Source organism: Ascidiella aspersa, chromosome 7 (assembly GCF_963924565.1).
Source record: "Ascidiella aspersa chromosome 7, kaAscAspe10.2, whole genome shotgun sequence".
Lineage (NCBI taxonomy): Eukaryota > Metazoa > Chordata > Ascidiacea > Phlebobranchia > Ascidiidae > Ascidiella > Ascidiella aspersa.
The window spans coordinates 28,728,557-28,742,987 of NC_139453.1; the positions used below are offsets into that span (position 1 = coordinate 28,728,557).

Sequence of the window (14,431 nt, forward strand, 5' to 3'; positions counted from 1 at the left end):
GCAAAATTTATATTGAACTTTTGATTTAATACTTAAAGTATTTAGTAAGTTGCTGTTACGAAAACATATGCATTTATCTACGACTACCAGTTTCACAAGAATGTACAAACATAGGAAATATTAACTGAAACAGTTGATTTGTTTGACAACTGTAACTACTTACTAATTTAAACACACTTGTTCAACAGTGTCCATAACATAGTACTTAGTGTACTAAATATCAGACAATTGCTATAAACTTAAACAAGAGGTTTTAGATCCAAAACGAGTTTAGATCCAAATGAGGTGAATCCTTTTAAACGGTTACTAAATGAAAATGGGTAAACTCAAAATCTGAGAAGGTCCCGTTCCATTTGCTGCCTTCGCTCGATCTCCAACTTTCGTTTTTTGGCGTGTCGCTCGTGCTTTTCAATTTCAAGCGCTGCCTGGATTTTAGAATATTCCTGGCTTGTCGGGTCTTTCGACTGCAAAATTTACCGAAATTAGATAACAGTATAGGTTAAAATGTCAACTACGGCTTACAAATAATTATTTTAAATTACCAAATACAATTTTCCTATTTAAAAAAGTTGAACAAAATTGAAACATTGGAGCATAATGGTTGGAGGTTGGAGTAAGAATTTTGAAGCCCATAGAGAGGTAGGTAAAATTTTGAACATCTTTAAAATGTCCCTTAAAACTTAATTTTTTTCAAAAATTGTAATAGTACTTGCATACAACAGGAAAGGTTCAAAGATCTTAGGAACATAATCTTAAGATGTTTCAGTTACACATAGTTACAATTTTAAAGTATAGAAGTAGTTATTATTTTGTGAACATTTCTCTTTTGTTTGTTTACATCCTGTCAGCCCTTAAAACACTAAACACACAAACGTCAGTTAATTTCACAGCAGTCGATTTTAATCTCGTTTTACATTAATTTGGTTTATTTCCCATTTAAAACACAGGAAGAGTGTTTCTGATACCTTCTATTGCAAAACTATCTTGCTTGTTCGTCCACAGGCTATTTTCCTTACTTTTATTCATTTTTAACAAAGTCAATAAAGAAGTATTTAAAATGTTAAAAATTATAACTGCTTCTGCATGGGCTTTGATATTCTTACTATATATGTAAAACAGTTTAACTAATCCAACAAAGTTGTAACAGGACATACCTGGTTTCTTTTTTCTGGTCTAGGTAACATGCTATTGTAATGTGTTTATATTGTTATACAGACATATAATTTTTCTTTTTTAAATGCACATTCAACAGAATGTTGTAAACATCAACAAAATATAAATTTGTACTCACTTTGTCGTAACAGCGCTCCAGCTTTTTCTCAATTACTTTAATCCTTTCCCTTGATGGTACGGCCGCATCAGCATTTTTAACAATTGTGCGAATCTTTTTGATTCTTTGTATTGTTTCTTTTAACACGGCTGGGGACTGACCCCTCAATAAAACATCAGTTACATACCTGAAACAAATAGAAAAGGAAATTATGCAAAAAACGTTTGTTTTAAGCCTACTATTTACTAAATGTTTGCAAGACAAGTTTTGTTTTAAGCATTGAACTGATAAATAAATCCTACATGAAGTAAATTGCAAATCTTCAAAATTAGAGTTATGTTTCTAATCCACTATTTAATTGAAAATGACCCAATCATGGCTTTGCAAAAAATATTGAAAATATTAGAGAATTTATGAAAAAAAATTCATTCTGTTTATCACAAAATACTAGTGTGGATATATAGTATTTGCATTTTATGTTACATAAGAAATACAATTTGACCAATTATAACCCAGAAAAAAGAAGATAAAAATATTAATTTAATCGACTTTATCGAAGCACAAAAACCTGTCAATGTTTTTACTGCTCTTGGAGGCCGACGAAAGAAGAGCAGCTAGCGCAATTTGTGATGGAGTGAACAACAATCCAACGTCTGTGTTTAACGATCGTATAACAAAGTCCCTTGACTATAAAGAAAAAATATTTTTTTGAGCACCACAAAAAAAACTGTTGGGTACAATATACATGGATCTGTCATGTAGCTTGACAATAAATGTCAAAGCAAAAAGTGTCTTAATCAAGATGATGTTGATCTACTTTACCTTTTTGGCTTTGCAATTCATTATCAGAAAATACTGGTTATATTTGACAACAATGTTAGGTAAAATAAAATAACATAAGAATTTTTTTTACATTTTTTAAATCCTTTTATGTATACCTCACTTAATTTATATGTACATTTCAGTCACTATAATGTTAGAGAATATATGCTTACCAATTGCTTTAAACTGTCAGCGTTTGGCAGTGTATGAAATCTTGTCTTCAAATCAATAAAAAAACCTTCCAGAGGACGAAAGGAATTGTGTATAATTAGGTGGAAATTTAACTCCTGAAAAAAAAATAAAGATTTTATTCAAAAGGCAAAACTATCAGAGTCAAGCGGACAAAACAATGGTACAATACTTGAATTAGAACAAGCTCTGTTGTTAAAATGGCATCACGGATTGCTTCGTTTTCCGCACAGATGCTTTGTGCAAACTGTTCCATAGAAATATTAAACTCTTCTGTCTAAAAAAAAATATGAAAATAAAATTAAAACAGCTCAATGCAGCAAAACCTACAAAGCAATTTGAGAGAAAAAAACAACAGACTTTGCAAGCAAGCCAAATGCAGACAAGATACATCAGCTTGGGGTGAAAATTCATCACTGATTTTCTTAAAAAGAGCCTTCGCATGTAAAAGCAAGCCGTCCCAATGGCGCTGGGCGGCATTGTCGGGTTGAATCTTCTGCAAAAATCATTGAGGACTGCCTCATAATAGCGAACCAGCTCTCTGTGTTCTTGCACTGTGATGAAGAAACTGTCGTCATCTGCAAAAATTTGTTTAATAAATTCAATAACTTTCCTAAATTTCGGTTATGTACAGACATAAAGTTAAAATATTTATGGAGATTTTTTGTTCTTCTTTTTTCATGCTACAGATATTAATGGTGTACATTGATAAAGAAACCAAGAGCTAGCCAATCTACAAAAGCTCTGAATATATGTAAATTAAAAATAAATAATTGTTGGGTTTAATGTAAATGTATACGATTAAGAGCGATTGTCCACAACGCAAATTATTTGGGTTAGGGTTAGCGTTTGGGTTAAGGTGGGTCAAGCATTATTATTAAATAATGAATAAAACAATACCAACTCTACCCACACCCAAACTCGCACCCTAACCCAAACATGCGTTCATTAAATGGCTGTGGTAGGATTCCAGGCCAGCGCCCTAATTAATAATATTGCTTATCCTTCCCAAACGCTAACTTTAACTATCCCAAATAATGTGCGTCGGGGTTGGAATTTAGACCAGCGCCATGTAAGTTCTCTGGTTGTGTACATTAGAGTTACCTGGCGAAACGTTTTTGTTCTTGGCACAATATGCCTCACGATACGTTCTGTTCGCATTTTGTCGAAGTTTGGTCAGTTCTTCTTCGCTTGAGAAGGTCCAAAATTTTCGTTGTGTGCTGTTGTGAAACATGTTTCAGTGACATACAGCAATTAAAGTTTTTTTTTACTTCATTTAAACAAATTTTCTAAAGTCTTGTATAAAATCAAAATCACGTCGTCAATTTACAAATTACGTCGAACGCATGCAGAGATTTTAAGAACTGTTACATATTAATCAAATTGAGCTATTATACAACCAATCAAAACAAAAATAAATTAATTTTAATTTGTAATGGTTTTACAATATTCGTGTTGAAGTATTCATTTTATAGGTTTAAATAAAACTTCTAAATCGAAATACACCTCTCTCACCAAACGTTTTAGATAAAAGAAATGCCAAGAATCTCGATAGGGACTTCCCCCAACATAATTTTAAGTTAGTATTTTTAGTTTTAAGCAAAGAAGAACGGCGTTTTTATTATCGTAAGCTGATAAACTCTTTCAGGTGAACTTTGATCTTCGCATTGAGCTATTTCCATCTTTTGGAGATATGGGAAGGTATATTCTTCCAACTCCCACTGTAAGTTATTTTATGCCTACCTAGTACTCTGATTCAGAACTCAACTCGTCCCTACAGATGTATCACAACGTGTCTCATGCGTATAATCGTTGATATCAATCTTATAACCTAGACATTTTGAAATGATTCAAGACCTGAGTCTTAGCTTAAAAAATAAATACTAAAATTATTCCTTTCAGTGACAAATACCCAAAAGAAAACTTTTTTAACGTTTAAAATTGAACTAAATAATTATTTTTGGCAAGAATGTTCTAAAATAGAAAAATAAGATTAGATCAAATCATTTGCCAGAATTACCTGTCCGTTGGTCAAAATAACTAGTCTAGAATTAGGTGCTGTTTTGTAAAAATTTATACTAATTATAAAGTATGAACGGCGTTTTCCTGTTGAATATGCCTAACTTGGCTAAATGATTTTCCATAAAAATATAAAGACAAACACGAATATCACGAGGAATTATTCTCCTAAATTTACTTTACTACAGTGAAGGATAATCTGGGCAGGCCATGGTCGAAAAAAACATCACAATACTAACAAGCAACCTTGAACAGCGAAAAACAAATGTTTGAATACAAGCGATGAATAGGTAAATTACTCTAAGTTAAGAAAAGCACAGTGAAATAAATCTAGGCATTTTATAGCGATGAGAAATAAGCAATGTACAAGTGCATTAATGATTTGAGTTTAGGCAAAATACAGCCTGCAACACTGATAATGAAGTATTCGATTAACTTAAGTCGTAAATTAAGTTTATATTAAAGTCCCGTTTACACTACAGCAGCACTGAACTGAGCAAAGCGTAATTTGCATTAAAATTATATTGTGGCGAGCGTTTCACGCTTTACTAAACTCAAGTCCCGTGCAGCAGCTGCAGCTAGCTTAAAATTACACTTTACTTAACTCAAGCCCCGTGTAGCTGAAAAAATACGCTTTGGAGCGATTTTCACGCTTTGCTAAACTCAAGCCCAGTGCAGCTATAGAAAAACGTTACGTTTTGGAGCGAATTTTACGCCCAGCGCAGCTCACTGCAGCTGTAGTGAAAAAAATTTTACGCCCAGTGCAGCTCAGCTCCGCTCAGTGCAGCTGTAGTGTAAACGGGTCTTAATGACAAAATAGAAAGCAGAACCAACATCAGTTTAGGGTTACAGAGGTATAAAATTGAGCAAAACAACGCCTATTGTTTTTTGCAATTTATGCCGCAAACCAGATTACAAAATATTACGGGTGTCTTTTATGAGTGTATTGCTGAATATCCACCTTATTTTCTTTACGTAATTGAGTGAAATACATGTTGTAGGGTCGAAGCCGGACTCGGGACTTGACGAAATCGCTTGGCCCAAGTCGGACTCGAACTCGGGTTTATTTTTATCTTTTGGCCAGAGTCGGGTTATTTTTAATTGACTCCGCAGCCTTCAGACCATAGTGCGCAACTATAGTTCGATCAAGAAATTAAAAAAAATGTGACAGGTTTTATGCCAGTTTACCTATATAATTAAAACCACTACAGTGAAAATATACCTATCCCAAGTCACAGTGCGTGCTGTTAGCGAAGAGAAAAAACGCAGCTTTTTACTTAAAATGTTGATTCTCGAGTTGCAATTCGGCAAGGGCTCGCTCAAGGGCCAAACGGGCCAGTCGTTCCGCCAGTGAATTTCGGTTCAAATTGGCCTGAAGCTGGACATACGTGGCCACACTACCCCGACCAACGTCTTCACCTTTGGAAGATGAATATTTTGAGTCTTTTTCTACGTCAGGGACCGACGGAGCCTCGTAGTTACGCCAGTACTGGGTGGAGCGAGTTAGAAAGCTGCCAACTGGAGAAGGTTCGTGGCATTTTTCGCTTCTTTTGATTTTTGTGAGGTGGTTTTTCTTGTCGTGGTCAACCGCGCTGTGAGTTTGTGAGTTAAAATGCGAGTCTGACTTGTTTTGAACTTGGCGAATCGGTAACGGGTTTGTGAACGACACGAATTTCACTTTTTCTTGTTTTAGCGACGACGCGGCAGCTTGAAACGTTTCGGAGCTGGATCCTGAAGCAGCAGCAGCGCTGGCCCCCTCCAGCAGTGGCCTGGTTTTAACAGTCTCGCCGCAAGAGGACGCTATACAGTCGATCTCGTCATCGCTCGCGTCTGAAAACAATTCATGATCAAGTCTATAAAACACTCTGAATATATTTGTGCTTTAAATTCTGAAAACCTCGAAGCTCATAAAGTTAAGTAGGATGGCCTTTAACCCAACTTGTCGCTTTTTGATAGGTGCTATTTTTTATTCTCGCCTGTACAATGGCGAAGGTGAAAAAATAAGAATAATTAAAATGTTAAAAAATTCCGGACACATAACAAGGCTACTTTCCATTGGCCTTCTATATGTATAGGAACGTGCGTTGATTTTTCTCGCCCATAGTCAGTAGCATTGCTGAATGCTCAGCTATTTTAGGTAGCAGGAGAAAATGTTTGTTTTAAGGTTTACGAATCATAAACGTACACACAATAAAAGGGTAAAAAAGGACTCTACCGAATTTTAAAGTTTTTATTTTGAGGCGCTTTTGTTTATTATCAAGTTTTAAAATCTTAACGTTTGAAAGTAGTTAACATTATTTTTCCTATTTTAAGGAGACGTAACACTTAAAAAAAGGGGGTAGACTATTCGCGGCCCATTAAATATACGTAGCAACGGCGAGTAAATCCACCTTTAACTGACATGCCAAAAACAACAACAAAAAACAATGGTAAGGAAAAGGCTGTGGAGTGTACCCGTGTGTATTCTTGCTTCATACCTTCTGCTTGTGACTCATCGCCGTCATCGACCTCGCCGGCTTCAACGGCCTCGTCGACAGCCATCACGTGACCTGCGAGCTCTTCGTGCTGCGGCTCGGTTCCGCTTGAGTGCGCACGAAAGAACACCGATTTCTGAGTCGGTCGGAATGTGCCCGCCCTTCGCTTCCACGCGTGCGCCCCACAGAAGCTGAAAGGACGACACAATGGGGCTTTTGTGACCACACGCGCCCCCGCGATACGCAAACGCGCACGACAATGGGGGGAGGGGTGCTGGGGGGCTTGAGATACCCCCGCAACCTTTGGTTGACTACCCAAAATTTTAGGGCGTTAATATTCCTTGCTATTTGCGCTTTGTCTGGTCGATTTTGGGAGTGTCTCTTCATTATGGCGGTTATTTTCGACACATCTGAGAAATTCCTCCTAAAATAACCTTTTATTCGAACTGTATTAGGCCATTTCGCTTGCAATATATGGTTCTTACAAAAATATTTAAACGCCTCTTTTTTGCAATGCTCTTATATGTTACGCGCCACTCCCAACATCAAGAACCACCGCAATAGAACGAATATATTTAGAAATGTTACCTTGACTGAAGTTGAAAGTGAGTTATTTAAGGAGTCATTCATAATCCCACCACGTTTTTGATCCATGATTACAAAACTTTACAAAGTTTGAATACAATGGTTGAAAGGTTGTCGCCAGCCTTTGAATAAACATTAAAACCATACAGAAGTTGGCGGCATTGTTCGAACGTTCCAATAAAACTATGTGCATTATTGACGTCACAATAGGTAAAGGTTGCAGTCAGGCGTAGAACAAACACCAAATTCTATACAGGTCAATATTCGCAGGTTAAAGAATTTGCTTGAGTTTGTCGACTTGCAAAACAATGCAAGGTTAAATAAGTGTAGGTAAGCAGAGCTTATCAATGGTCAATATTAAATAGGGATTTTCTCTAAGCAATTTGCTTGCTTGCATTGACGAAAAACAATCACGAATTACAAAACGTTGAATGTTAACGCATTAGTCAAACAGTCGCATTGCATTCACGGACGTTATTAAATTTGCGCTTACTGTTATGAAAAGTGAGAATCGATAACGTCTTTTTAATGTTGGCTTTGTCTTAAAGTAAAGTATCTCCAGCCTAAAACTTAAAAACATAGACGAACTGCGTGATGTTCTTGAGGCTACTTTTATGACGTCAGGTTTACGTGTAAATTTGTGACGTCATCCCTAATTTTTTTTTATTCCCCCCTAGATCCACACATGATAAAGGCTACTTTGCAAATCGCCAGAAAACATGAAAAAGCGGAATCTCTGGAGGTTAAACCGTTTTTCGAAAAAAAGTGAAACTTCGACACGCCAACCGACTTTCGCAATTTGCCGTCATCGCGACACAAATAAACGCGGTTAGAAAAAAAGTGGCGATGCGAGCGAAGTGGCAATTTACCAAGACTGGATAATGGATACTGTACTTTCGTCGAATCGAAAAAATACCAGCACAGCGCCACACAAAGCTCAAATTGGGGCCAATTTACGAGCCATGATCCGGGTGGCTTAGCGGAGGCCTGTGTTTAGGGGGTCGTTATCAACTGAGGGGATAATCCACCGGATTGTCCCGGGGTCTGAGGGGCCATTGCACCCAAGCACGCGGAAACCCTCTTGGTTTTTGTAGAGGAAAAATGCGTTTTTATTTATTTTTTATATATATTTTTTTAATTTTAAGATAAGATCATGTAGAAAAGACAAGGATAGTTTAAACTGTTTTTTAGCTTTATGTTAAACTTTGTTAATTTTGTAACCAGAGAACATTACGTTATGCCTTCTTTCGTGTTTTGATTGTAACTTCGAACTATTTTTGTTTTGGAACCTTGTACTTATTGGTTAATTATTGATTTCACGTTGATTAGCGATAAAAATAATTAGGTTTGCCAAACGAAAAACAAATGTATGATTGAATAAAGGTTAGTGGATATCAGTGTTTTAAACAAGGCATCTTGAAATTACTTCAGTCCCAGTCAAGTCATTCGTAAAACAACTCAAGTCCAAGTAAAGTCTTTTCGAATAAATAACAAGTCCAGTCCTAGGCCAAGTCATCGGTTGCCCAAGTCAAGTCATAATTGGAGCGGGTTAAGTCAAGTCCCTGTTATAAAAATAAAACCTTAACTAATAAACTCGTCTAAAAATGACCAATAACTCATGTAAAAGATACCATAAACGCAACTGATAGCAATCAAATTCGTTTATAAGCAAAACTTAAGATAAATAACCCAATTTAAAGAGCCCGATCAAAAAACTTCGTCCGAAAGACTCAAGTCAAGTCAAGCCCTTTGAAAACAGTAACTTGGGTCATACAACACTGGATTTTGAGACATCCTTTTTTCACTGTGTTAGCGTGTTTTGGTCAGCCGCGACTTTTAGATCACGTAAGCCGATAACCCAAGGACCTCTGCTGTGGCCCAATGGACCTCGCCATAATATTTTGACATGGGATCAAATTTGCGCGTAAAAGATGCCGATAATCTAGTTAGATTGTCAAAATAGAGTTGTTGTGATTCTAACTTGTTTCCGGACATTTATAATGTATTTTTTTTAACAGTTTATGTATATCGACAAGATAAGTTGTGCAAAAGCTTGTCAACATTGGTGTTCAATTAGTCTTTTAACAGTTTGGTTTGACTCAAAACAAAAAGGTTTCCAAATATTTTGTGGTCATTTTTTATGTAGCAAAAGCTGTGTATTACCGATTAAATGTTCTGCTGTTGTTATTGACTTTTTTTTAATTCAGTATATTATCCTAGAAGATTCAATATTACACGCTAGTTAGACCCACTTTACAGATTTTTAATTTAAAGGAAGTCAAGCAAAGGTTTGCAAATTTAATAACCAAGGGGTCGTAAAATTTCAAATCACCCCGTTTTTGTATTTTTCAGTTAAAAACGGCGGAAAATGCTTATTACGTCCATAAAATTGTCAAGATGTGCGCTTATTTTCTGAATAAACGATTCAATCTGTTGCCTGAAAACCACAAAGCAGTTGCAGTGTGACCGATAAAGACAAGTTTATATAGGCGACATATTAACAGATGTTCTGGTGTATTTAAAGCGTCATTTTAGACTTTTCAGAGCCTACTAAATGTTACAACAAAAGCATTGAGAGTCTTTCAATTGATTTGCGTATATATATATTTTTTTTTAATTTTTTTTTATTTAAGTTCTACATCAAAATTTTAATAAGGCCTTCATGGACCCCCAAAACTATTCCGTGTACCCTTAAGGGGTCCATGGACCCACGTACACAATGCAGCCAGCTTATTTTCTATCTTAAATTCCAGGTTGGTGTTTAATTTGTCGGATCAGCTTTAGCTTAATACAGTGTTTCTCAACCCATGGGTGGCGACCCAAACATGTTTCGTGGTTTAATTTGGTTGGGTCGCCGACTGAAGTATTTCATTTCGTTAGATTGTGTGGAGATTTGTCCTGGGCGAGATTAAACCAAGAAATAACGTTCCCACCCTTTTTAGGGGGGCGTTTCTATAGGTTCCGAAATTGCCAACAAACTTGACACACAAAGAACGAAAAAAACACACACAAAGGCCTCTAATCATATATTTCCGCCTGGCAACCTTATTAAGCCCAGGGTACGATAAATTAGCGACCGAATTTCCTAGCGCTGTTAAAAACAGCGGCTTTTCAGCAGCTTTCAGGCGCAAGAAGCTAGGCACCACGCATCGTCGCAAACCACCAAAGCAATTTGCGCGTTCGCAATGTTAATTTGTTGCCGCAGCTTTGACTGTACGTAGGCTAGGTAGTCAAGCAACGTGTTTCTGCAGGTGGCGCGACTTTTTTGGCTGATCGGTAAACCGGAACGGCGACGTGGCGAGTTGTGGCCTACCACGCAAAGCCACGTGGCGGAGGGCGGGGTTACGTGAGGTCACGCGCCAACGAGTCGAATCCCTTTTTAGCTGGACGTAAGCTAATTTTTGGGGCTTGGGTCTCTTTTCGGGAATCTTTAAGGGGCTTTGGCTGAGTTTTTTAAGGGTCTGGGCGGTTAACGCCGCGAAATTCAAGTATTTTGTCGTTTTTGTCTTAAAAAGAGTAATAAGAGAAACACATATATTTTGATCACAGTAATAACCATGTGTGTATCTACGATTAAGTGAGAAAAAAAAAGTGATAAACGTAAAAGTAAACTTTGCTTGTTTGGCCGCTCTATCGGCTGTTCTTGGTGTTTAACTTACATTTCCAGCACTTCTGCCGCACCCGCAAAACAAGGCATTTTCAATCACTTGGACAATATATATTTCTAGTTTTCCAGTTCAATAAATTACTAGAGCAGATTGTGACTAATCTAACTTGTGAATTGCTTGTGTGCTCTAATTCTAGCTCTAATCTAATTCGGATTGAACCAAAAATGTCACTTTGTCAGTCGATACAAAGAATTTGAATTATTACACTTTGCTCGCAAGGACTTTTTTCTAAATTGGAAAAACTGAAATGATGTAATTCTAATCTATTTATAAAAAGCTAAAATAAATCTAGTTGTCCAAGTCTGTTTCAACGGCGCGCACAAACACCCTAAAACTGCGCGTATGATTTCTAAGTGGTAAGCGCACAAAAAAAGTAAAAAACAGGTTTAAATCTCCGTGACGTTTAGTAAACATTTAGAAATCCCAGGTTTTTTATGTCGAGCAAAACTAAGGTCATGACCTCCGCCCGACTGATATGGATCGCGAGAAAACTGCGAATTGTTTATAAATAGCTCCCCGAAGCATTGACGCGGATAAACCCCTATTTTGGGGTCAGTCACGGGGTAATTGACGTCACACAAAACCCTGTATCTATTTGGGGTTGTGTTTCTTAACCTTCCGAAAAACTAAGTTCGCGAAGCTTTGGTGACCCAATTATTTTCACTTGTTTTTTTTGGAACCTTTCAGTGAACGAAACATAAGTAGAAAAAGGGCTTTGAATAATTAAATTTTTTTAATGTGCGTATGTCTTAATTTTCTTTCGCAATTTTTTCCAAATTTTGAAAAAATCGTGATTCGAACCAATCTCATATTTCTCTTCCTATTTTTCTTGGACTAGAAGTCACTATAGATGAAATTAAAAAAAAAGTAATCTTTTTGCTGAAATATCAGTTATAATAAAAGTTGGTAAACCATGGCCTAGTCGTAATGTTTACTTCACATAACCTTCCAACTGGAATTACATGCCACGGGAAATAAACGTCGGCAGTAAGCCATAAAAATGTGAGAAATACAGGTTTTACTGTAACGTTTATTTGATATACAACTGAACCGGTATTGCTGTTGAACAAACCTTTTGCATGTTCCTTGAAGCCAGGTGTCTATCGATCTGAAGTGATATTGCATGCTGTGGTAACTCGTGCTCTCGAACTTATAGGAGTCGAACACCTGAAAACAGGAAAAATATCGCTTAATAAACTGATACGGTAAATTTTTGTGAAACCTGCATCTGCCGAGTTATAAGAGGTCTTTATTCATCGAACGCCATACATCATTTTAGGTGGAATTTATTGAAAAAAACCGTTCCTTTACAGCAGTTGTTCCAGCTTAATTATTTTATTTTGATAAATTTGCGATTTCCAATAATTTATAGACATTTGACATTCTGGTGATCAATTTAAAAAACACTTTTATAACATCCAGTCAATGTTTAAATAACTTGACTTAAGTGCAGTTAATTCACTGTTTTAAATGACTTTACTTTACCTATATCTTTTGGGCAAAATTACTTGACTTGTATCAAAATTTAACAAAATATTTACACGTTAGGAATACATTGATTTAAACAACGCATTTTTGTATAAAGAACTGCATTTGTGTCTTGTTGTCGTTAGTCATTAGTTTTTGATGTTTTACTGACGACCGATGGGACATAGTTCAGTTATTTTTCGGAATTATGAAATACTCTTGAAAATGCTTAGTTGCGAATATTTTTGGCATATCAAAAATACAAACAACGATTACAGAAAGATATGATAAGGTTGAACATTACGGCTACATATTGTAGGATTTTTCCAAATCTGTCGTGTGCAGTCACACGTCAGACCATAGTGAAACCACCCGACAAAATTTCTCTGAGAAAAATGCTTAACAGTGTACACTCGTTGGTCATAAAGCAACTTCCGAGGGGCCAGATCACAGATGTTATTAAACACATATGTTTGTGTGTGTCTTTCATTCAGTGTACACTCGTAAGAGAATTCGGGAATTAGGTGAGTTTAGGAGTTTGCTGTGATAACAGCGTGAAACAACTAACTTGAGATTGGCGCCAAACTTTTTAAAATGAGCTAGATCAGCTAAAACAACGACAGGTCACCAGTTAACTGGAAATACACGATTCGGATCAACTGCTATTCTTTACAAGGCTGTTCAAAAAGAAACTTTGTGAACAGCTTTTAAAGGCGCTAACAGTGTTGTAATGACTTAAGTCCATGACCCGACCTAATTGCACTAAGTCACGTTTTCAAATGACATGACATAACCTAAATTTTTTGGACAAATGACTTGACATGACCTAGATTGAAATAAAGTGGTTTTTTAAGCATTTTTTATTATGAAATTTAGCTTTTTTTCTTGAATTTGCAAAACATTTTCATTAAAACATGTTGGGTTTTCATTTTGATTGCAATATGTTGGGCATCGAGTATCGGCTCTGGTCCGATATTATCGAACGAGTAACGATACTACTACTTGGCATCGGGTATCGGCTCCGATCCGATATTATCGGACGAGTACCGATACTACTACTTGGCATCGGGTATCGGCTTCGATCCAATATTATCGGAGATCGTTTATAGTAAGTTTAGAATGCGCCAAAAGGCTGCGTCAGAATGCCCTAAATATTCGCTAAATATGAGTTGACCATTGGAGCCTTTTTAAAGAACTATGAAAATGGTCTAAGTTTACAAACAGTTTGTTAAAATGCTAATTGAGAATTCCAACTAACTATAGAAAAAAAACCTCAAGCGGAGCCGATACCACCCTAGTATCGGACGAGTACCGACACTAGCACTTGAAATCGGGTATCGGCTCCGTATTGATATCATCAGACATCCTTAATAATAAGTATAGAATGCATCAAAAGGGTGAGTTAGAATGCCCTAAATATAAGTTGGCCATTGGGGCCTTTTCAAAGAACTCACGCTTGTTGAAGCGGCAACTGGAATTGCCACTCACTAAAGACAACGTCAAGCGATACGGTTGTTACGCCCGTGCGTCACGTGTCACGGGACTCCACGTCGAACGAATGTCACGTGATGTGTGACGTAGCAGTCAGGGTCACAAGAAAATCACTGAGGCGTGATGGTGGGTTTTTAGGGAAGCGAAACCGAAAGACGTTGTGTCTCCGAAAATAGCTCACGGGGTTTAGTTAAGATAACTTGAAACGAGAAGGGAGAAAGTTATTTCAGTACGCAAGCGCTTGAGAAAAATTTCAACCACATCCTGGACTGATTACGTTAGGGTTATACCTAAGGCTGCTGTATTGTCATTTCCTACAGCAGAGGTCATATGTGCATGAATACCTCTTCTACGTTTAACTAAAACCGAATTTCGTGCACAAAAATGATTCTTGTATCACAGTGGTCGGCAACATTTGTTTGTCGCGGCCCAAAGTACTCTTTTCA

The 14,431-nt window shown here is 36.8% G+C and overlaps 2 protein-coding genes across 2 annotated transcripts in view; both read right to left on the reverse strand.

Moving 5' to 3' along the window:
• Positions 1-19: 19 nt before the first annotated feature.
• Positions 20-3,565, reverse strand: LOC146138816 (cyclin-H-like). Its single transcript, XM_083393822.1, has 7 exons — positions 3,386-3,565; positions 2,642-2,859; positions 2,454-2,558; positions 2,266-2,379; positions 1,839-1,957; positions 1,292-1,457; positions 20-464 (listed from the first exon to the last, which is right to left on the reverse strand). Exons 1-7 carry the CDS (start codon positions 3,513-3,515, stop codon positions 327-329), a joined length of 990 nt encoding a protein of 329 aa, XP_083249948.1. The 5' UTR covers positions 3,516-3,565; the 3' UTR covers positions 20-326.
• A 930-nt stretch (positions 3,566-4,495) lies between these two features.
• Positions 4,496-14,431, reverse strand: part of LOC146138817 (uncharacterized) — a 42,662-nt gene continuing 32,726 nt past the window's right edge. Inside the window, exons 7-9 of the mRNA XM_083393478.1 lie at positions 12,100-12,194; positions 6,778-6,965; positions 4,496-6,130 (exon numbers count right to left, since the gene is read on the reverse strand). Of these exons, the coding sequence (XP_083249604.1) occupies positions 5,574-6,130; positions 6,778-6,965; positions 12,100-12,194 (840 nt within the window). The 3' untranslated portion in view covers positions 4,496-5,573. The remainder of the gene's footprint in view (positions 6,131-6,777; positions 6,966-12,099; positions 12,195-14,431) is intronic.

Bases quoted from the DNA above. Each gene is read 5' to 3' on its own strand.
- LOC146138816 (XM_083393822.1), bottom strand. From the start codon at position 3,515: ATGTTTCACAACAGCACACAACGAAAATTTTGGACCTTCTCAAGCGAA. The intron at 2,559-2,641 runs GTCTGTTGTTTT...ATTTTTTTTTAG, and splicing joins GCATTTGGCTTGCTTGCAAA to ACAGAAGAGTTTAATATTTC. The intron at 465-1,291 runs GTGAGTACAAAT...TAAATTTTGCAG, and splicing joins TGGAGCGCTGTTACGACAAA to TCGAAAGACCCGACAAGCCA.